Source organism: Anomalospiza imberbis, chromosome 9 (genome assembly GCF_031753505.1).
Source record: "Anomalospiza imberbis isolate Cuckoo-Finch-1a 21T00152 chromosome 9, ASM3175350v1, whole genome shotgun sequence".
NCBI classification, from domain to species: domain Eukaryota; kingdom Metazoa; phylum Chordata; class Aves; order Passeriformes; family Viduidae; genus Anomalospiza; species Anomalospiza imberbis.
This window is the reverse complement of record NC_089689.1, coordinates 25,761,913-25,782,034: the sequence shown is the minus strand read 5'-3', so window position 1 is coordinate 25,782,034 and position 20,122 is coordinate 25,761,913. Positions and strand designations below refer to the sequence as shown.

Here is a 20,122-nt window from a genome sequence, read left to right as displayed (position 1 = left end):
AAATTATGCAATGGATTTGCCAGATGGCAGTTGACTCTTGGGTGCATTTATTTTTCAGGCTTCATAAAACAATTTTTAATTATGAGGTGAATGTATTTGCTGTTACTTCTGGGGTTTCTCTTTGCTCTCTGACATAGTTGTTAGTCTTGAACAGTAAAATGTAAATTCAGCATTTTGTTTAAAATGTATTTTTTCCAGCGCTGCGATATTGGTGATGCATCCCGTGGTAGTCTGTCTTCGTATGCCTATATTCTTATGGTTTTGTACTTTCTACAGCAGAGAAATCCACCAGTTATTCCAGTTCTTCAGGAGGTAGGTTCAGAAGATGAGGTTATGAAACTAGATGCACTTTTTCTTCAAGCAAAATATGAGAAGTCTGGGATTTTAGGGTCGGAGGGGATAAATGAAATATGGGGCCCTTCTAATCAGCAGGTTCTTAACTCCCTCTTGGTTTTAGTAGGTAAAACTGACCGAGAAGATTAGATCAAACCTAGGAGTCTTTTGTGCCTAAGTTCTGCTATTACATTTACTTTGGGATTTTGATCTTATGATGATATTTATATGCTGAACAAGATAGATAGAAAAAAAATTGGCAGGTGGTATGGAGAGAAGGGAATTGTAATTATGAGACTGCACCAGATGCTCCTGAAATGTGAGTCCAGCTCTTCAACCAGTTATTGTCAGAAGCATTATTTATTGCTCAACACTTTATCTGTAAGAGAAGAAGTTTATTGTGTTATTTGATGAGGGGAAAATAAGATAATTGATGCTTTGGTGCAACTTTAAAGAAATATGTCATATGTGCCAGGAAACTTTATTGAGAAAATAATGTTCTGCAACCCATTGTATGGGTGGGGAGAATATAATTATTCAGCTATCTGCCTCTTCCTGGATACACTCTGGAACTCCCAAGCACGTCTGAAAATTATCCCTTTCTGCCTCTTTTGGTTTCTTTGTGCAAAAGGGAAATTGGCTTAAGCATTGCAGTTGAGACTCATGGACTTTCTTGCTGATACTTTAGTATCTGATACTTTAGTAGTGGTTGGGGGTTTTTATTTTACTGCTACCCCAAGAGCGCATTTAAATAACAGTGGAATTTCCTCTTGGCCCTGCTAAAGTCAAAATGTAATAGAAATCATCTAAAGTCTCCTTAGAGAATCTGTGGGCAAGAGAGATGTTGGAATCTTGACAAGGTAATTCAGTCATGTTTCCTTAGTTGCAAAGAACAAGTAAAAATTAAACATCCAAATAATTTGAGTGGTACAGCAACAATGCAAAAAGTCTTTCAGACTTTTTACCAATGGGAAATTCTGTCTGTATAAGAAGTAATTGTTAAAATTAAAGTGTTTATATTTTTATATGATTTTTTTTACTAAAAGAACTGCAAGTATTTTTACAGTGACTTTGAATTAGAGAAGTAACTGTCACTTTCTGTTCTGGCAGATATTTGATGGCAAACAGATTCCACAAAGAATGGTGGATGGATGGAATGCGTTTTTCTTTGATGACATGGAAGAATTGGTAATATTCTAATTCCAGAAGAGTAACTAAAATTTAAGCCTTGCTTTTCAGCAAGTAAAAGTAATAATTTTTTAACAGTGTCATATATAAAATATTAATTTTATTAATTAATTAAACTTCCATATCCACAGTGCTGCAACTTTCCAACTGAGTCCTGTTTTGCTAAAATGAGTTTCTGCTTTTGCTCGGTTTATTTTAAGTCATTTCTAAATAACATAAATCAGGAAAAATACTTTTTATTCTTAAAAATAATCCAGGTTTAGTCTTAACTGTAGTGACTTAACCTTATTTTAACCATAAGAAATAATTCAAAGTAGACAAACTTGTAATGAGAGAGGTGTTTCAGGAGGAGCAGTGCTGCAGTAACTGTAGCTGAATAAATTGTCTTCAACTGCATGCAGAAGAAGCGTCTGCCTTCTCTTGGGAAGAACACTGAATCTCTTGGAGAGCTGTGGCTGGGGCTGCTGCGATTCTACACTGAGGAATTTGACTTCAAGGAATACGTGATCAGCATCCGGCAGAAGAAGCTGTTAACCACCTTTGAGAAGCAGTGGACATCCAAATGTATTGCCATTGAAGGTAGTCTGCTGAATTGAGTTTCCATTCATGAGGAGTAAGAAACTCTGTTCCTTGAGGGGCTGTTCTCTTTGCACAGGATCTTTATGTGAGGAAGCCACAGTCAGTGTTTTAAAAAGAAACATTGTTTGCAAATCCTAAAGCTCACAACATTGATGAGACTCATAACTTCTACTAAATGTCAGTGAATTGTTCTTCTTATTGTTATTATGGTTGATTAACATAACAGTTTTAAAACTCTCAGCGTTGCTTTGCTATAATCTGCTCTGTGAATGCATTTAAAGTGGAATTCTCTCTGCATTAAAATAAAAAATTCTGTTGCAGCAAATTTTTTCCAACTCTGATTTTTTTCTTCTCCTTCTTTTTGCAGATCCTTTTGACTTGAATCATAATCTGGGTGCTGGAGTCTCTAGGAAAAGTAAGTTATTAGTGCCTGCTAGTGATGAATGTTCACTAAGTTGTGCCTTTTCTGTTGTTTTCCAATAATTTTGTCTTTCTCCAATAGTGACCAATTTCATAATGAAGGCATTTATCAATGGGAGAAAATTATTTGGTACCCCATTCTACCCAGCTGTTGGAAGAGAAGCTGTAAGTTCTCAGAGTTTTTAGTATGTTTTATCATTTTCTTTGTCCACTGAATTGATGCAAACCTCTTGTATGTATTTATCAATTTGGTATGCACAATATGTGTAATTCTACTTTGTCTGCATTACATGTATAGCTTAGTATTTAACTCCTGGAATATAAAATTCAGAGGAGTAGTTGGATGGACAGTGGGTATTACTGGCAGGTTCAGGGGAAGTAAGCTTAATTTGTGTTTTGTTTTTTATAAAACCTCCCACTGGATGATGTATTGCAGAAAACTGCAAATCTGGCTGTAAAACCCAGAAACAGCTCTAGGAACCTTACTGGCTCTTCATGTAGCTAAAGAAAACAGATCCAAGAGATGTTCCATTCTATTTATTTTTCCACTTGGTGGAGATAGTAAGGATTGCTGCTTAAACAAGGAAAAGGATGATGATTGATTTTTTTAACAAGTTGACCTTTAAAATTTGCATAGTGAGTCAGGGTTAGGAATGTGTTCATGCAGTATCATTTTGGAGAAAGTACTGCTCTGTGCTAGAGGGTCCAGTCATTGATGTGTAGAGATAACTATTTTTTTTAATATGAGCAAATAAAATAGTGTAATTAGTATTTTAAAGATCAACTTAGGCATTTTCTAAAACAGTTTTGAGGACTGTTCTCCCAGTGGCTTTTGACAGAACTTGAGTTTCTAAAGGATCTTTAAAATATTTTGAAAGCTTTTAATTCCATTCATCCTTCCCTGTCTTCTCTTTTCCATTTGCCTGCTTTATCTGTGTTTTTTTTTCTGAGTTTGTACCTCTGTTTCAGTACTTTCACAATATCTATGTTGCTCAGAGGCAGTAAACTGGGCCTTTGTGCTGACACACATCAGAACTGCAGCTGTCCTGAGCAAATTCCAGGGGAGGGGAGTGATACAGGTCAGTCTGCAGATGCTCCATCTGTTTCCCACCTGAGCTGTGTTCTGTCTAAAGGGATGTAATCATGTCATCTGGGCAGGGACATTGGCTGCTTTGGAAAACACACAAGCAGTGACTCAGATACCAAAATAGATCATCTGCAAAAAAATTGCTCTCTGAAGAGCTTTTGGGGAGGTGAAAGGTGGGCAGCAGGCTGGAGCCTGGATAAACTGTTGTGCAAATTGAGCCTCTGTCCCTAAGACCAAATAGACCATTTTAGCCCAAACTGCTCCATATCTCTGAAAAAGCTGCCATTATCTAGGGAATGAAAAGGACCAGGTATAATCTCAGTAGTAACATTCAGGGAGCAGTAAGAGATGAGAGCTGTCAGTTTGACTTTCATTCCTCAGTCTTGTAAGTGAACGGTTTATACATTTTACCTGTCTGATGTGTTTTGATAGGAATACTTTTTTGACTCAAAAGTGCTGACAGATGGGGAGTTGGCACCCAATGACAGGTGTTGTCGTGTCTGTGGAAAAATTGGTCACTACATGAAAGACTGTCCAAAGAGGAGGAGGTAAGTAATACACAAAGCTATTGTGAAATCTTTGAGATTAAATTATGCGGGATTTGGATAGTTGAAGATTTAATGGAAATGAAAAATTGCTAAATTGCAGAGAAAATCAAAGCTTCATATCTGGTTATCAATTCCCCATCTTAATTTTTCTTTTCTTAAAACAGTTTCTGATCACCTCTTTAAATCTGATGTGTTTATGGAAGCACACAGAGTAATATCAACAGTCTGTGTATGTTAATATGTAGTTAAGCTTAACTTAAAACTTGGATCACTTAAATATCTTTTTTGTAGCATAAACATTCAGATGGAGAACATACTACAAGGCTGCAAAATTTATCATGTGTTAAAATGGATTTCCTGTAGTGATCATGTTCAGAGAACAGTGTTGAATTTGAATTATTCTGTACATCTGATAACATTTATCTGCAAGGCAGGTCAAAGTTCATTTAGTAACCTCTAAGATTAGTTAAAATGTACATAATTAAGGTGCATTTCTGTAACATCATATTAGTGCCATGATGTTACAGAATCACCATATCACTTGGTGATCTTGCACTTGTAGATTGATTTCACTTAGGAATTTTGGGTCCAGGTCTCCTGCAAAAGGAGTCTCTGATACATGCAGGTCAATGTTTCCAAAGAGACTTCAGCAGGAATTGCCAGAAAATGTGCACTCCTCACTTTTTACAGCTTTGGCTATTTAAAACCTCTTGAAGCCCTTAGAATGCAAATTAAGCTGTGCTCTTTCATGTGCTCCTTATGTTCAGTTGTGTGCTCCATAATTTTTCAAAGGATTCTTGGTCTCTTCCTGCTGCAAAATCTTTATTTATAGCCTTTTCTCAGTCAGCAGAGTTCAAGATGCATGAAAGTGCACTGGAACCCTGTGGTCACAGGTCATTATTTCTTTCAGATGCTCTCTGTACTGCTAGCACATGGAATTCCATCACCTCTTTCCCTATATCTGCCTCAGGAAAAGTTGTGATCTGCTCTTCACACAAACTGCTACTACAGCACAGCCACACAGAATGTCTCTCAGATTGTGTATACAGCTCACATAATAATATTATTATTTAACAATCCTGCAGATACCTTGTGGAAAAAGATTTTTACTTCTTGCCTTGGCTCCTGATCACTAGTTCTCCTGCTGTTTGAAAACTGAGTGTTTGAAAGAGCCTCAGTGCTTTGCCGCACATCCTGTCTGGGCTCACACAGTGACAGAGAAATGTGCCCTGTCCAGAGAGGGAGGGATTGGATGAACGAGGTGCAGCTCACTTGTTTTGGGCATATTCTCACTCAGTGGGTTTGATGCATAGAATTGCCCCCCAGCTACCTGGCAGGCTAAGCCTGCTTAACTGCAGGCATAATTCTGCCCTAATACAATCAGACAGCTTCTGGACAAGCCTGGGGAGCTTGTAACTTCATTAAGTGTATGCAGGCTGTTAACCAGCCCAGAATCTGAAAGTGTTTTTTGGGATTCCTGAGATATTTGTATTTTGGTACAGCTGTTCGTTATGTAACCATTCCCTTTGAACACAACAGTACAACAGCTCTACAGAGATTATGTGTTTGTGTGTGTGGTTTTGTGATATTGCTAATAAAAATTATTATTCAGGTTGAAGAAAAAGGAGAATGAGAAAGATGATGAAAAAGAGGTGAAAGAAGATGACAGAGAAACAAGAGAGAAAAGGTGTTTCATCTGTGGGGATGTGGGTCATGTTAGGAGAGATTGTCCTGAATTCAAACAAACCCGTCAGAGAAATAATAGTGTGCCAGGTAAGTTAGTTTATGTGTTAGGATAATTTGAGAGCTCTGAGATCCCTTTTCTCTAGGTTTCTGTAAAGACTTGGTAATCATCTTCAAAAAACAATCCTGCAAGTAATGTTTCAATCACTGATAATACAGCTTTTAGACTGTGTTACTTTTCTACAAGGGGAGTAATGTCTCCTGAAGTACAGTCTTTCCATGGGTGGTAAAAATGTACTCAGTAAAATACAGTGTACTTCAGAGTATAGCATTATTTGTCTTCCACTCACAATTGGTGCATTTCAAAGTAGTAATACTAATAATAGTAATAATAATAATAATTGAATGCATTTCCTCTTCCAAATGTTTCTCAAATGTTAGCTAACCCTCCATCATCTGTGAGAGGTAAGTAAATGTACTTTCAGCAAAAATCAGCACTCTTTCAGTAACACTTTGTCATGGTTTGACACTGGCGCGATGCCAGCACTCCCATGAAAATGCACCTTTCCAAATAATTGCTGTGAGGTGTGATCAGGAACAGAGCAGAGCAGGCCCAAGCTTAATAACAAAGAAAAGAACTTTATTAATCTACTACTACTATAAAACTACAAACACTAAATCCTGGATGAAGACCTTCCAAATCACCCCTTCTCCTCCCACCTAATTTCCAGACAAACCCAACAGTGAGACACCACCCAGGATCCTGATCAAGTTGCCACCCTTCAGATAATCAATACTCAGTCCATCAAGGGAGACAGGAGTCTCTCCTGTGCCACAGACCCCCCAGGAAACACAATTGCCACCTTTGTGTTTCCATGTCACACATGGCAACTGCCTGGAGAAAATCTGCCATGGTGACACTCTCCTTTCCCTGTCACAGTGCTCTCACCACCGTGCATGGACAGATGGTCATAAGGCTCCTTTAAGGATGCTTTGCCATGGACCAAAAGAGACAACAGTTCAGTTTCTCATCTTGGGACTACAGTCCCTCCCATTTTCCCCTGGGGCTGAGGGTCCAAGAACAGAGGTCTTCTTCTCTTCTTCTTCCCCGAAGACAGAGGGCTTCTCCCCACTTTCTTCAACTCTCCTCTGTTCTCTCTACTCCTCTGCTGGTAATCACTGAAACAGGTCTCCTGGCACACCACCGCACCCCCCTAAGTGCAGCTTCTGTCAGGAGAATTTGGTTCAGTCTATGGCTAACAAGAGAAGTCCAGCCACAAGCCACTCCATCATCTCCTTCCAACTCAACAATTTCCTCTTCCATCATCTCAGATCCCAGACTGTCTCTCTTCTACTTCAAATCAAGGAGGAGTAATATTTTACAAAGCCTTCATTTCTCAGGAAAGGGTTAAAAGCTCAGACTCCCTGGACGGCTGATATCTCTGCCCAGCAGCCGATTCCCAAGGCCAAGGCTGGGCGCCTTCCCCCCGCTCCTTCTCCTCCGCGCCGGCAAAGTTACAAGTGTGGACTCTCTGTCTCTTCCCTCTGGTAAAGGGGAACGACAAAGACATCTCCGCTTCTCTCCACCCTTCCGTCCACAGGAGCTGGCTCGGTTCCAGTCCTTCTACCCCTCGGCTCACCTCGACCAGGCTGCATGGCTTCCCCTCCCCCACCCAGCCCCATGGCTGGGCAGGGGAGATCTGCACAGCACCTTGACCAGAACCAAAGAGAGCGAGCTCTTGGGAGTTCTTGCTTTTAACACCCTGTGTTCTCAGAGGCGTATCCCTATCTTCAGTGGTCACTCCAGGTGCCAATATCCAAACTTGACCACTGATTGGTTTGACCCAACTTCCTGAAAAAATCACTTCCATGTCAAACCATGACACACTTCAAAAAAAGCATACAGATGAATTAGGCTAAATCCAGCTTTCAAATTAGTACTTAGTACTTAGAGAAGATTAATTGCAAACTCATTCAAATTAGGCCCTTGGGTGCTTGTGGTAGGTGAAAAAGTAGAGGAAGCATTCATAAGTGAACTTCAGAAGAACCATGCTTCTGTGTTCTCTTATCCTTTAGTCTTTTTTTAAGCTTACTTTCTTTGCCCAGAAGTTTCTGCTGTCACTATTGCTATTTAAAATGCCACTGCTTACAGCAGTAATGTGGAAACCTATATAAAGTAGAGCTCCAGCCTGATAGCAAGGTGAGCCTTGCTCCTGCTAGACTTTGTTTTACTCAAAAGTAGACTTTGTGTTACTCAAAAGTAGACTTTGTGTTTAGCTCCTATACCTATTAAAGTTGTCTGCTGCCAGTAGAAGGAAAAGTTTCCACTTAAAGGAGAGAAGAGGTGAAAGTGATTTACTTCCTCTGTGTCACATGAGAGTTAAGGTATTGCTGACTCCCAGTTCTGCTCATTATTGTCACCCTGTGGGTTTTATTAACACTTGTGTTCCTTGATCAGGCACGCAGCTGGTGCGGAGCATGGTAAATTCCCAGCTGGTGGCTGTGGGCCAGCAGCAGGTGGAGCGACCCCTGCGCACCAGGCAGTCATCAGAATGTGTAAGTTCTGGGAGGGGGGACTGCAGGCAGAAAAGCTGTAGCAAACCAGCCATGCTGGGAACAGGTTTGCACGGTTTTTCTTAACAGGTTCTGGACTTGGTAATGACAACGTTGCACTGTGCCAGTTAGTGAAACTTTGTTTTATGATGTACTGTGCCTTGGGGAGCATTTATGGTTTTCCAGTATGGAAACCTCATAATCAAGTTTGAGATGAGATACCTTGTGATCTTGAAAGGGCAGATTAAGCAAGGGTGCCTTTCAAATTCTCATTATTCTGGCAGTGTTCTGGAGTTACTAAGGGAGATAAAGCATAGCTTTATGGTTAACATGCTGGAGACTTAGGTTTAGTGACAAGCATGACTTTCTGTGGTTTGAGAGATCTGTCTTAAGGGACTGTCATGTACAGACACAGCACACAGCTAAGTCACACTTCAGTGAAAAGTCTGCCAGAGTACACGTACAAGCAGAACAATAGGGAAATTTTTGACAGTTTTGTCCTAGAATTTTTTCAAGTCACAATAGAGCTACATAAAATATGTTTAATCTTCTGAGTGGAGATGGGGAGCAGAGGGTATTTGAGCAAATACAACTGCTGGCATTTAATATTTTTAGAGCAGACAGTACAGCAGAAATTAATTTATTTTAAGCTGTTACTCTGAAAAGAGTGTGTCTGCTAATGAAGCTAATAAGTAAGTAAATACAGTAATCAGGGCTGCTGATCACTAATGCTCTTTGTTCAGTTTGCTACTTTGCTAACTGATCAGCAAGCATTTATTGGAATGGTGGCTCCAGTAACAGAGATTTTATGATTTACAGTGTGCTGCTAAAGAGTGACTGATACAGCCCTAATCCAAGTGAAGGGCTGAACATGACACAGGAGTATTTTTTTTAGGAGCCTTTTATTTCTGCCGGAAGAATTGAAGCTGGATGTGTGGGTGCAGAGGCAGACACGTTATGTGCACATTCTTGTGTCACCTGGATGTCATGGACTCTGTGTGTATTGCATGGCTGTCATTTGGCCAGGATTTCTTGGTGAATATGTTCTGTCCAGGAATTGGTTGAGAAGAATGGGAAGGAGGAATATTGGTGGAGTAAGAGGGAGAGAGTGGGAAGCAGATCAAGAGGCTGGAGTGTAATATGCCTCCTCTCCTGCTGCTGGCACATTCAGTGCATGCTTGTGGTGGGTTAATAGTTGCAGGAATGTTTGTAGCCAGTGCATGTGCTTTATTTTCATAGCATTTAAACTGTTAAACTAGTGATCATCTTTCAAATCCCAGGTTATAACTTCTCTTCCTGGTTTGGAAGAAAGGTATAGGAGGTACACATACAGGCACAGTTGGAATAGCAGCAGGGAGCAATCCCAGCTTCTGGGCTCCAGCTCTTGCCCAGGCACAGACACACAGCATGCTGCTGAAGGGGATGCTGTGGCATGGGCAGGTCCTGCAGACACCTCTGGTTATTGGAGACAAGTGACTGCCAGTTTAAATGGACAGGTGAGCAGTTAGGGATAGTAACAAGCTGGAGAGACCTTTAACTCCAGATGTTCAACAGCAGCTGAGGCTCTTGGAGCTTGGCTGCTGTAGTCTGTGGAGAGAGGAGCCAGTCTCAGGGGGAAAATGAGATCTTAGATTCAGGTTCTCCTCTTTGGTTTAGATATGTCTCATTGAATGTCTCTGGAGGCACTTATTCCATCAGCATCTTGTCTCTGTGCTTAAAACCAGACTGGGGAATCCAGATACTGGCATTAACTATTGGCACATAAACTGAGTATCTCTTTTCCCAACCACTCCATTTCTTGAAGTGCTTCTCTGTTCTGTTGCAATTCCAAACAGATAAAATAGTCTCATGCTTGTTCCTGTTGCTGGTGAAAGGGAAAGCTTTGTAAGAGCTCAGCAAAGGCAGTAATAATTGCTATTACTATTTCTTTAGCCATGGCCTAACACCAGGATGTGAAGGTTGAAACTGGATTTTTGGAATTTGCATTTCTTGTTCAACAGATTTTTAAAGATGAAAGATGTATTAGGAGCTTACTTTGGAATTATTAAAAACCTGTGCAGTAGTAAGAACCACTCTCTTTAGAAGTAAGGCAATTAGTTTAAGGGATACTGGGCTGTACATAAGTAGGGTAGGAAAGACACTGATTAAAAATCAGAAACAAGTGTGTGAGGAGTCTAATGGAGAGCTTGGGACTAATATTCACTCAGAATGGTGTTTCTGATGGTGGCATGTGCCACATTAACAGACCAAATATCTGTTGGTGAAAGTCAGTGTCAGTTGAACTGCAGTTACTTGAAGCCAACAGGAACTTGGGTGCAGTGCTTGGGGTGTTGCTGGGGAGTGCTTTTCTGTTTTATAAATAGTCTAATATAGTGGGTGTTTATTAAAAAAACACCATTAAATAGCCAGTGAACTAATCAGAAATACATACTTTTTTTTTTCCTCCAGTCTGATTCGCATCAGTCATCTTACTCTCCACAACCTCAGCAATTCCCACAGAATTCCTCTCAGCCAGCCTCCATTAACCAGACTCAGCCACAATCAATATCCCAGTCTAAGCACGTTCCTCAGCCACAGCAGGGTGCACAGCCACCCCATCAGGTCCAGCTGCCTTTGTTTAACTTTCCCCAATCTCCCCCAGGTCAGTATTCCACCTTGCATAACCTGGGACTACTTCAGATGCACCATCACCACCAAATTCAGCTTCCCAACACTTCTTGGCCTATTCATGGGCCTGTTATTCACTCTGCACCGGGTAACCCTCCTCATTCTACAAATGTTCCATTTTCTATGAGATCTGGCAGCAGCAGCACCACAAATAACCAGAGCAGTGTAAGCTTGAATGATCCCAGTATCATCTTTGCACAGCCTGCTGCCAGGCCCATGGGAATCCCCAGCACTTCTCATGAGGGACACTGGCACAATCCTGTGACTCCAAACTCACTGGTGAACAATGGCACTGTGGGGAATTCAGGTAACTCTTCTCTGTTGTATCAAACCTCTCGCATTTTGTGTACAAGTGTTATGTGTTACAGGAACAGCTAACTCTTTTAACTTGTTTGATAAAAATATGATGCTTAAGAAACCAAATCATGACTTTCACCTGTCTTAACATTTTCATAGGAAAAAAAATTAGAATTGATCACCGTAACTTTTAGGCATTGGTCCTGTCTGCCATAAATGGCTGTGCAACAATGAGAAATCCTGCATTCAACTGAGAAAACCTCCTCATCATTGTTTGAATCACTCACATTTCTGTGAATGTGCTGACAAATAATGGATTCCTTAGACAATCATGGAAACAAAGGTTGGAAAAGACCTCTAAGATCAACACATCGTTACATCATTTATTAGACAAATGCTGAGGCTGCAACCATGAACTTAGAGACTGGCAGAATTACAGTTGTGCAAGTTGAATATTGTCTCCTCACCTTTAGTACAATATAATGTTGATCTTACCTATTCTGTTTTTCCTGTGGCTTGTCCTGCCACGTTTAACTTCCATAATCTCGATGTTGATTCCTGACAATATGTTTTCCTGTGACAAGTGGGCAACAGCCTCTTGCCTCATAGCAAAGCCAAGTACATTGGTATGTTTGAGGCTGAGAAAAAGCAGTATATGATTAAAGCCCATTCAGTTTTTTCTGCAACATGAACTGTGGTAGTCCCTACATTTTAACTGTTAACCTTTACATCATTAATCATGGTGGTGGTCTTCTGATTTATTCTGAGTGTGTAACTCCTCCTATGTTTAAAAAAAATAAATGTAATAAATATAATGTACTGGTGCAGTCGTTCAACCTAAGATGAAAATTCTGAATCTCCTCCCAGCCTTTCTCTGCACTAATAATGTGATTGTCAGTAACAGTAGATTTTCAGCTGAGTCTACAGTTTTGGATGAGGAATAATTCACCAGTGGACTTGAAATCTATGTTAAGGTGCTGGAGATACATGATTTTCTATTTAAAGCTTTTTGGGGAATATATTTTAAAGGATACACAGGAGCTTCTAGCCATGTGCTTTCTGCATCTCCAGTGTGCTCTGTCCCTACCTCTCCATTTTGGATCTTCTCATCTGTCCCCTTCTCCAGCTTTCTCTTTCCCTCAAGCAGCTCCTTCCAATCCCCATGTCCTTACTAAGTAGCTACCTTCTTTCAGACAAGGTCCATAAATTCTAATTCCTTCTCCATATGTTGTCAGTCACAGTATTTTTTCCCGTGCCTCATCTTCCATCTATTTCCAATCTCATCACACCCCTTTTCCTAGTTTCCAATCATAGTAATTTTCTTCTTTGAAATTGAATCAGTTTTATTTCCTTTTTGGCTTAGATGCCATTAAAGTGAATGCACAGTAGAGATGAGCTGTCTCCTGTCTGTTTGAAGCATGGTTTCATATCTCCTCAGGACAATTTGACAACAGTAAGTTTGAGGAAACTTTGTCCTGGCTTGACTTGAAAGGAGCTACTTTAATTTTCTTTTCAGTAGATAACTGGTCAGAAGTAGGAGCATTAGAATTATCAAGAGAGACAACTCTTTTTCATGCATACTCCAGAGCTGTGCCTCATGTTGTGGGTCCTGCCTCCTTGGATGCTTGATTTCTCATCCTTAATGTTGCAGTGATATCAGAATTGTAAATGGAGTAGCTTTACAATTTGTATATTTATTGCCAAAGTTTATATTTTTCTCTCTAAAAATAAATTTTTAAGTCAGTCCAGTGATCTAGATAGAAAGTTTCTTAAGCATGTAAGTATTAGAGGAATTCCAGTGTACATCTGAGAATTATTTCTTGCAGTAGGATAACAGCTTTCCTGTCACAGCTCTGTCAGTAGTGGATACTTGTGTGGGATCAGACAGTAGTTCTGAACATTCTTCAGACCGTGTATTTTTCATCATGAGAAAGTCATAAAAATAGTGAAATCACAGCTCTTGATTTTAATGTTGATTCATCCTCTCTTTTCCCAATAATTCTATTATAGTGAATAATGAAGTAATTTAGGTGGTAATTTTTACTGATGTATATTAAAAAAAAATAGCACATCAGACTGATCACATTAAGTCCCCTGCAAACTGTTATTTAAGATGTAAATTGTATTTGTGACTTACTGTTTAATTATTTCAACTTGCAATGTGCTTTTCCCTTTCAATTGAAAAATAGATCAGGGTTTCCAAGGACAGTTTGGTAAAATGAACCCTCCTTCTGTCCCTTGGGACCATGGGACCCCTACCCATTTTCCTCTCCTCCGAGGAGCGTGGCCTTACAATATGCCTCAGAACTACATGCAGCAGGGAAATGCCAGCTACCCACCGAACAAACCTTTCTACCCTCAAGGTACTAGAACCACTATGTGAATCAACAGCTCATGCACCATGTCTCTGTACTGTCTCAAAGGCTTTAAAAGCCAAGCAATCATGTGTCACTCCTAGGCTCCCTGGAAACCTAACGAATCCCAGAGTAAAATCAGTGCTTCAGCTTCCTCTGTGGATGAATGAAAATCTTTGTGGGAGGGAAGGGTTAAAATAAAATTCTGAAATCTGAGCCAGTTTGCAGCCTGTTGCACTTCCAGCCTCTTTTTCTTTGCTGCTGCTGGCTCACCTAGAGCTGCCTCTGCTTCAGTGGAGGTTAAGATGATTGGCCCATGAGTGTGCTCAGAATATGAACAAATTTTTGTCATAATTGACTTTATTTAGCTTTTGTGAAATGACTTACATAGATAAAAACTTGCAAGACCATAGAATAATTGAGGTTGGAAGGGGCCTCTGGAGGTTCAGTCCAGCCCATCCACAGTCAGAGCAGCACTGACTGCAAAGTTAGGTCAGGTTCAGTTCATCAGGGAACTGGAAAGGACTGACTTGATTTCAACTCTGATGTTTATAAAAGGTGAAGGTGTTCAGCATCTGGCAGGATGGGGAAAGGCTGTAGGAAAAAGACGTCCACTACCAGAGAAACAATGCTCAAATTTGACTTGGAGGATGCGCAGCTTCCACGCTGCTGGGGGTCACCTGGTGTAAAATGACAGATACGGTCACCAAATCCTTTTTCAAAATCTAATCTATTGGCTCTAGCAGGGTTTCCAAGTGAAAACTGAATTTACTTAAAATCCTGAAATTACTTTTGTTAAGTAACTGAAGTACTGCAACAAAATAATGTGTTTGTGATTAGAGAATTTTGGAGATAGGATTAAAGTAATTCTACGTTGTCCCATTAAATGGGTTAGTTGTACAGATAACATTTGTGTCAGTCTAGTAAATGGCTTTATTTCTAAGTTAAATTAGTTCACTGAATATAGCCAAGCACTGTTAAATATGTGATTTGCTGAAGTAATTGTAATCCATTTTCTTTTAGCTGGTCCACTGATGCAGAGTAACCAGCGGTTCTCACTTCTGTCTCAAGGACACCCACACTTGAATCTGAATTACATTCAACAGAAAAAGTGAAATTGGATGGGATTGTGGGTGGGTGGGGGGAGGGGAGGAAGAAATTCAGGTTCTGATTTAAAATCTTAATGCAACATGTTTAGATACAAGATTATTTAAGACTGTTTTTAAACTGTATCATTTGTACATAGATATGAACTATAGTTTTTACTAGTATCACAAAACTGAGTGATACAAATTTCATCTATTTTATTACCCTATTTTTAAGGGGAATTGTGTTTTGTTTTATCTTGATAAACTGTAAAGAGAGAGAATTTTTAAAATTAAGTTCTTTATTTTCTATTAGCTGTATTCATACTTTGGTTGCTTCAGACTTTATATATATTGTTCTAAAAAAAATAAAATTAGAAGGGGATTTCATGTGTTTAAAAATTTGTCACTTCTATTCTTTACAGAACTATGTAGTGCCAAAAACTTTTTAAAAAGAAAAATAAAACTGCAAAAAAAGGACATAAGATTTTTTTCCTCTTTTCTATTTGTATGCATGCTCGCTCTAACAGGAATAATAGAAATGGCTTTAATGTGGAGATCTTGGAAAGATGAGCAGTTTCAACAAGTGGTACGAGCACCAGACCTGCTTTTTTCCGTGGTGTTGTTGCATGTGCTGTTCACAGCCCATGTGTGTGTTATACTTGAAGGAAGAGCACACCTGCTTTTCTCTTTATCAGCTTTGCAAAACAATACGCAAAAAAATACCATGTGCAAAAAAATACATATGCAAAAAAATATCGTGGAAAAATTAGGCTGTACTGGGAAGCAGTTTTAAAGAGGGCTTTCCATAAATTCCCTGGCCACACTCATTTGTGTTGTCAGCACTCTGAAGGCAGTACGAGAATCCTGAAGCCCTAAATGCAGAGTTCGGGGATAAACCAGCCTGTCCCTGCTCCTGAAGAAGGGCCATGAATAAAGACATGGTACCCAAGGGCTTAACACAACTGATTTCAAATGTAGTAACAGGAGAATTTTATCTTCAGTAAGAGCTTAATTATTCTAAATTTTAAAAACTAACTTGATTCAGAGATGGTAGAGCTGAACATCATGGTGTGAAATTCTGTTCCCAGTCCCAGGGAGGCCACAAACTATGCTCAAAGTAGTAGTGTACTGTTTTTAAATATGATGAACTTCTTACTTAGTGCTTTGTACTACTTTAACCTTCTGAAGTCTCTGGTGGCATCACTAGAAGCAGCAGATTACACTGAAGGATGATTTTTACAAAGCACCCAATGACAACCACGTGTTGGAGAGCACTTTCAAGTGAGCTTTTAGTAAACACACTGGGTTGTGACAGCTTTGCTTCCCCTCCTGTCCTGGAGCTCTGAGGGGCCAGGGCTGGGAGCCCTGCAGTGTTTGTAACTGAATGCAGACTTCCTTTGGCACCTGACTGCAGGGACAGTTTGACAAAACAAGGCCCTGATTTGAGAATGAAGACAGCTTCAACCAGGGGATAACTTTAACAAAGTATTATGAAGGAAACAGCCAGGAGCCTTTAAAGACAAACCTTCCTTTTTTATTGCTCTTCATTAAGTTTTTACAGGCTTCAAGAAAAACAATTAAAAAACAACCTTCAAATTCTATCAACAAGGATGAGTAACTAAATACATGAAAAGTATCCTTAGCTTACCTTTAATAAAAAAAATTCAAGATGACAAAATGAGAAAGATTAAAGAAAGGGACTGCTAAAGCAGCCGGTGGAGAGCCAGCTGTCCTGCGGAGCAAATAGGACAGCATTAGACTGCAGCTCAAGGTCCTTAAAAGGTGGGCTGGGTTTTGTTTGTTATTCATTCCCTCGCCGACTCTTTTTGTGACTTTTCTTAGATCTGAAACAGAAAAAACAAAAAGCCAATACTATAAAACCTATCTTTAATTCCCAAACTGCACTTCAGAAATAAGCTTTACCTTTACCTTTCAGGCGATTTGGAATGACTTCTGTGTCTGTGACTACGGTGATGCCCTGTAAGATAAGACGACAGCAGTTATTTCCATTTCCACTGGAATACTTTGTTGTTTTACTAATGCAATCTGCTTCTAGTGACCAAGTGTGCTAGATATTGCCAGAACAACCCTAGCTTTAACCAGGCACTCAAATTAACCTCCTGGCAAGTACCTGAAAACTTACTCAAGACAATTTTGCAGCCATTAAAGGAGTTCCCCAGCTCTGCTTTCATGTAAGCAGCAGTTTCATCAGCCAGATTTAACACCTGTGCTACCATCTCGATATGGTGACACACATTTTTCTTGCAGTGGATGTGCTGCTGATAAAGACTTGCCAGAGTTATTCTGGAAGTGGCAGAAGTACCTGGAGATTTAGATCTCGATCTGTGGCGCCTCTCCCGGGATCTGCTCCGGTGCCGTCTCGGGCTCTTGCTGCGATGCCGCTCCCGGCGCGGTGATGGGCTGAGGGAAAGGCAGCTTCTAAGAGAGCTGTACCACAAATGCACACTGCTCACTTAAGTAATAGAATTAAAGAGTACCTTCTTCTCTTCGGAGAGCGGCTGCGCCTGCAATTGGGGGAGAAAAGCAAAAAATCACTAACAATCATTAGCAGAACGGCTCTTTCATTTCCCACATACTTCAGCAACACCACCAGGGCTTTTACTTCCTATGAGTGCTTAGGACTGGACCATGCAGTGAGCAAGAGTTTGGTGCTGAATTTTTCCTGGTTTAGTATCAGCAAGAGCAATTAATAGGATTTTCTCTGCAGCCTCTGGCTTACATGAGAAAAAAGCACTTGGTTCTCCTTAACATCCTCATTGTATTGTCAAATTTAGCTGAAGTTGGCCAGCAAGAGAATGACTGGAGAAACAGGCAGAGGGGTTGACTGTGGCTGTGCACTGCAACTCCTCACTTCAGGAAGTGCTAAAGGAACAGGGAGGTGTGGGACGTTCTGGATGAACTGCCACCTGCACTGCTGTGCTCCAGCTGTCTGCAGCACAACAGGTAAAAATACTGGTGAAGGAAGAGTCACCTCACCTCCTTGGGGACCTGCTCCGGCTCCGCCGGTACCGCACCACCGGAGATCTGCGGGGCTTGTCCAGGTCCCTGTAGCCCCTTCTGCGGTGGTCAGGAGATGGGATCCGTTCCAGCTGTAAACAAGTGGGGGGAGGATCTGTGAGTCCTGTTTCAGCAAGGTTTTATGCTATTGGTAAAGATTTCTGAACTATGAATATAAATTGCAAAGTCAGGCAGCTCTGTGAGTCCTGTTTCAGCAAGGTTTTATGCTATTGGTAAAGATTTCTGAACTATGAATATAAATTGCAAAGTCAGGCAGCCAAGCTTCTCCATCCCCAAGTACTTCTTATTCAGGAGTGAGTGGTGCTGCCCAGAGCTGCCAACTAGAAATCAAACAACCACTTCTCACAGTGTTGGTTTTGAAGAAGTACAGCAGCACTGACTGAGGGTCACAGGTCCTTCCATCATCACCTTTAGTTCTCTCCATTACATATGCATCTAAATCAATTGATCTAAATAAGCTTAACACAGAGCAGATACAGATTTGTGGAATTCAAGAACCAGGAAAACATGGCAACCTGAGAGTTGCTTCAGGGTCCAAGTCCTCACAAGCTGCTTATATGAAAATACATTACGAGGGGACGTAAGAGTTGCCAGCAGCCTCCTGGTGCCTCCCCTCAAATATCTGTCATAGGCTATGAAGTGTCTCAAAGGGGTTCAGCTTCAGCTATTCCTTTCCAAAGCAGTTCATCAAACAATTCACCAACCTTTTCATCTTCTTCTTCCTCCTCCTCACTAGATTCTACATCATCCATGTCTTCTTCCAGAGCACTAACACGAGGCTCAAGTTGCTCAGCCTCTTCCAGAACATACCGTTTCTAGAAAAAATTGCAACTTTATTCAACATAACCCAAGTAAGAAGGAACACCTGAGACAACCACAGCTTACAAAATAAGCAGCCAATACAGCTACTGGACTTGGTGCAGTTAGGAATTCCATAATCATCTACATTTCCCAACCTGCAGTCGAGGCAGGATGATATCACAAACACGTTCCTCATGGAGTAGCTCATCAATAAATTCATCCACGTGCATCAGCTCAAATTCTGGGGGTTAAAAATAGCATTTAAAAGACAAAATTAACACTGGAGGCTGAAGTAAAGATGAAACATTTCAGACAACTTATCTCAACAGGCTATGCCACAATTTGTAAGATTTATATTGCTAAACAGACATAAGAGTGTTTACCCCCATTTCTGTTCTGACTTTTAATTTTCCGATAGTCGTTGTACAGCGGTTCCAGATACTTGTAGCAGTCGATGGCAGTGCCTGTCAGTCTCATGTACAGTGCTCCAAGCATTCGGACATACCTGGGAAGGAAACCTTTCCGTGGATCTCGGCTCCTGCACACTTAGCAGTTTGGATAAAAAAGCATTTTGTTCCACAAGTTTCTGAAGAAAATCAGTACACTGGCCAGAATACACAGCCATTTAGATCTGCTCCATCACTTCCTCGATACTATCAAAACCATAATACACTTTACATACATAATGTCTGTAAGGGGGCATTATCACTAACAAAGATGGAAAAAATACTGAAGAAAAAGTGGATTAATATGAACGCTTTAATGCAGCTCATTCCAAATACTTCAGGCAGAGGTTTATTATCACAGAGAGCGCATGCCACAAAGATGAGCCCTTCCAACAGTCCAAGTGACAAGGAGAGCATCTTAAAAGCAAAAAGAAGAGCTTGGTTTTGAGCAAGCCCAGTTTATCAGGGCGCACTGAGAGCTAAACCCTACGCTGAGGTTTCCCTGGCTGTTTTGGGCACTTCCCCTCGGTACAACAACCTCAACAAGGGAAAAACCACACTACAACTTACTTGAAATCTTCGTTTTTTATGAACTCCACGATGATGTCCTTCTCGGGCTGGATCTGCAGCATCTTCAGCGTCAGGCACAAGAAGGGCGTGGGTTTAATGTTCCCTCCATAGACGCCCCCCACGTACTTCAGCTCCATGGCCTTGTCCACCACCAGCTCGGCTGCGAGAGGGACGGGCCGGGCCGGGCCGTCAGCGCGGGCTCCCCCCGTGCCCCCCGGCCCAGCCCAGCCCAGCCCGGCCCCGCCCGCCTTACCCGTGAGGCCGAAACACTCCTCCTTCCAGTACTTGGACTCGTAGATACGCGTGCGGATGATCTTCTCCACCAGGTACTGCGGGTTGGTGCCGTGGATGCTGTGCGCGTCCTTCACCGTGCGGTTGGCCATGGCGGCCGCTGCGCAGCCCCGCTCGCCGCTCCGAGCTCAGCCCCGCCAGCCCCGCTCCCGTGAGGGCCGCGCCGCCTTCCGCTTCC

The 20,122-nt window shown here is 41.1% G+C and overlaps 2 protein-coding genes across 8 annotated transcripts in view; one reads left to right on the top strand and one right to left on the bottom strand.

Moving 5' to 3' along the window:
- TUT4 (terminal uridylyl transferase 4) overlaps positions 1-15,279 on the top strand; it is a 45,146-nt gene extending 29,867 nt beyond the window's left edge. For 3 of the 7 annotated variants that reach the window (XM_068198763.1, XM_068198764.1, XM_068198765.1), the window contains exons 20-30: positions 199-312; positions 1,444-1,521; positions 1,923-2,100; positions 2,468-2,515; positions 2,603-2,685; positions 4,040-4,155; positions 5,768-5,928; positions 8,297-8,394; positions 10,840-11,365; positions 13,545-13,718; positions 14,733-15,279. In XM_068198763.1, the coding sequence (XP_068054864.1) occupies positions 199-312; positions 1,444-1,521; positions 1,923-2,100; positions 2,468-2,515; positions 2,603-2,685; positions 4,040-4,155; positions 5,768-5,928; positions 8,297-8,394; positions 10,840-11,365; positions 13,545-13,718; positions 14,733-14,824 (1,668 nt within the window). In that variant the 3' untranslated portion in view covers positions 14,825-15,279. Of the gene's footprint in view, positions 1-198; positions 313-1,443; positions 1,522-1,922; positions 2,101-2,467; positions 2,516-2,602; positions 2,686-4,039; positions 4,156-5,767; positions 6,354-8,296; positions 8,395-10,839; positions 11,366-11,514; positions 13,310-13,544; positions 13,719-14,732 lie in introns of those variants that run through there. The other 4 variants (XM_068198767.1, XM_068198766.1, XM_068198768.1 and 1 more) reach the window with 4 other exon arrangements.
- Positions 15,280-16,309: 1,030 nt separating this feature from the next.
- On the bottom strand, positions 16,310-20,100 carry PRPF38A (pre-mRNA processing factor 38A). The gene is made up of 10 exons (XM_068198778.1): positions 19,907-20,100; positions 19,654-19,813; positions 19,021-19,142; positions 18,793-18,878; positions 18,541-18,651; positions 17,795-17,907; positions 17,296-17,322; positions 17,121-17,218; positions 16,727-16,775; positions 16,310-16,641 (listed from the first exon to the last, which is right to left on the bottom strand). Exons 1-10 carry the CDS (start codon positions 20,034-20,036, stop codon positions 16,599-16,601), a joined length of 939 nt encoding a protein of 312 aa, XP_068054879.1. The 5' UTR covers positions 20,037-20,100; the 3' UTR covers positions 16,310-16,598.
- Between the last annotated feature and the right edge of the window lie 22 nt (positions 20,101-20,122).